This window comes from Nicotiana sylvestris, chromosome 12 (genome assembly GCF_000393655.2).
Source record: "Nicotiana sylvestris chromosome 12, ASM39365v2, whole genome shotgun sequence".
In the NCBI taxonomy this organism is placed as follows: Eukaryota; Viridiplantae; Streptophyta; class Magnoliopsida; order Solanales; family Solanaceae; genus Nicotiana; species Nicotiana sylvestris.
This window is the reverse complement of record NC_091068.1, coordinates 157,735,736-157,738,211: the sequence shown is the minus strand read 5'-3', so window position 1 is coordinate 157,738,211 and position 2,476 is coordinate 157,735,736. Positions and strand designations below refer to the sequence as shown.

The 2,476-nt window shown below is 43.9% G+C and overlaps 1 protein-coding gene across 1 annotated transcript; it reads right to left on the bottom strand.

The window, feature by feature from the left end:
• Nucleotides 1–226: 226 nt before the first annotated feature.
• LOC138883998 (uncharacterized) lies at nt 227–2,198 on the bottom strand. The gene is made up of 6 exons (XM_070164734.1): nt 1,972–2,198; nt 1,749–1,866; nt 1,587–1,656; nt 1,119–1,275; nt 694–784; nt 227–517 (listed from the first exon to the last, which is right to left on the bottom strand). Exons 1-6 carry the CDS (start codon nt 2,196–2,198, stop codon nt 227–229), a joined length of 954 nt encoding a protein of 317 aa, XP_070020835.1.
• Nucleotides 2,199–2,476: the final 278 nt, after the last annotated feature.

Below are 2,476 nucleotides of genomic sequence, written 5' to 3'. Positions count from 1 at the left end.
AAGACTCATACGGAGCCATCTGAATACTCGACTGATATCTGTTGTTGTAAGCAAACTCTGCGAGTGGTCGAAACTAGTCTCATAAACCCCCAAAATCAATAACACAAGCATGTAACATGTCCTCTAATATATGAATAGTGCGATTGGACTGCCCGTCCATCTGAGGATGAAATGCCGTACTCAACTCCACCTGAGTACCCAACTCTCGCTGCACGGCTCTCCAAAACTACGAAGTAAACTGTGTGCCTCTATATGAAATGATGGAAACTGGCACTCCATGAAGGGGAACAATCTCTCTAATGTAAATCTCAGCCAACCGCTTTGTAAAATAGGTAATACACACAGGAATGAAGTGCGCGGACTTGGTCAGCTGATCCACAATCACCCAAATAGCATCAAACTTTCTCAATGTCCATGGGAGTCCAACTACGAAATCCACTGTGATCCACTGCCACTTCCACTCTGGAATCTCTATCTGTTGAAGCAAGCGACCCGGTCTCTGATGCTCATATTTCACCTGCTGACAATTGAGACACCAAGCTAAAAACCCCACTATATTTTTCTTCATCCTCCTCTACCAGTAGTGCTATCTCAAATCCTGGTACATCTTCGCGGCACCCGGATGGATGGAATACCGCGAGCTATGGGCCTCCTCTAGAATCAACTCCCGAAGTCCATCTACATCCTCAATACCCCATCACCACCAATAGTCACATCTTTGGCATCATCATGCAGAACCTTGAGCACAAGTAAATGAGGATCATCATACTGGCGCTCTCTTATGCTATCAAATAAGGAAGACCGAGAAACCACACAAGCTAGGACCCGACTAGGCTCCGAAATATCCAATCTTACAAATCGATTGGCCAAGCCTTGAACATCAAAGAGGTCTATCACCAACATGAAGGAACGCAAGACTACCCATACTCACTACCTTTCTACTCAAGGCATCAGCCACCACATTGGCCTTTCCCAGATGATACAAAACAGTAATATCATAGTCTTTTAGCAGCTCCAACCATCTCTGATGCCTCAAATTGAGATCCTTTTATTTGAACAAGTGCTGGAGGCTACAATGATCAGTAAAGACCTCAGAAGATACACCATAGAGATAGTACCTCCAAATCTTCAATGCATGAACAATGACAGCCAACTCCAAATCATGAAGAAGGTAGTTCTTCTCATGGGGCTTCAACTGACGAGAAGCATAAGCAATAACTCTACCCTCCTGCATCAACACACGCCCAATGTCGGCCCGAGAAGCATCACAATATACTGTATAAGAGCTTGAAGCTGATAGCAGAACTAATACTGGAGTTGTGGTCAAGGCAAGCTCACCTCACACTCATCCGACCACCTAAAAGGAGCACCCTTTTAGGTCAATTTGGTCAAGGGTGATTCAATATATGAAAATCCCTGAACGAATCGACGGTAATAACCCGCCAAACCAAGGAATCTATGAATATCTATGGCTGAGGACGGTCTGGGCCAACTCTAGACCGCCTCTATCTTCTTTGGATCAACCTGAATACCTTTACTAGACACCACGTGCCCCAAGAACGCCATTGAACTGAGCCAAAACTCACACTTGGAAAACTTAGCATAAAGCTTCTCCTCCATTATACAACTATCAAATTCTAGGCGTCCTCCTCCTGGCTACGAGAGTACACCAGGATATCATCAATGAATACAATAACAAACAAGTTGAGATAAGGCCAAAACACGTTGTTCATCAAATGCATGAACACTGTTGAGGCATTGGTCAGCCCAAAAGACATGACAAGGAACTCATAATGACCATATCTGATCCTAAAAGCTGGCTTAAGAATGTTTGAGTCCCTGATCTCCAACTGGTGATAACCTGACCTGAGATCAATCTTGGAGAACACCCTCGCTCCTTAAAGCTGGTCAAATAAACCATCAATATGAGGCAAATGATACTTGTTCTTGATTTTGATTTTGTTCAAATGCCTGTAATCAATGCACATTCTCATAGTGCCATCTTTCTTCTTCACAAATAAAATAGGTGCACCCGTAGATGACACACTAGGCCGAATAAACTCCTTATCAAAGAGTTCCTGAAGCTGCTCCTTTAATTCCTTTAATTCCGTCGGTGCCATACGATATCGTGGAATAAAAATAGGTTGAGTGCCTAGCACTAGATCAATACCGAAGTCAATGTCCTTGTTTGGCGGCATGCCCTACAGGTCTGCAGGAAACACATCTTACCACCGGAACTGAATCAATAGTAGGAGTCTCTGCACTGACATCACTCACAAAGGTCAAATAAGAAAGACAACCCTTCCCAACTATCTGCTGGGCCTTTAAGTATGAAATTACTCTACTGGGAACATAATCCGACAAACCTCGCCACTCAATCGGTGGCACCCCTGGCATAGCCAACATCACCATCTTAGCGTGACAGTCCAGAATAGCATGACACATAGACAACCAATCCATGCCCAATATTACATCA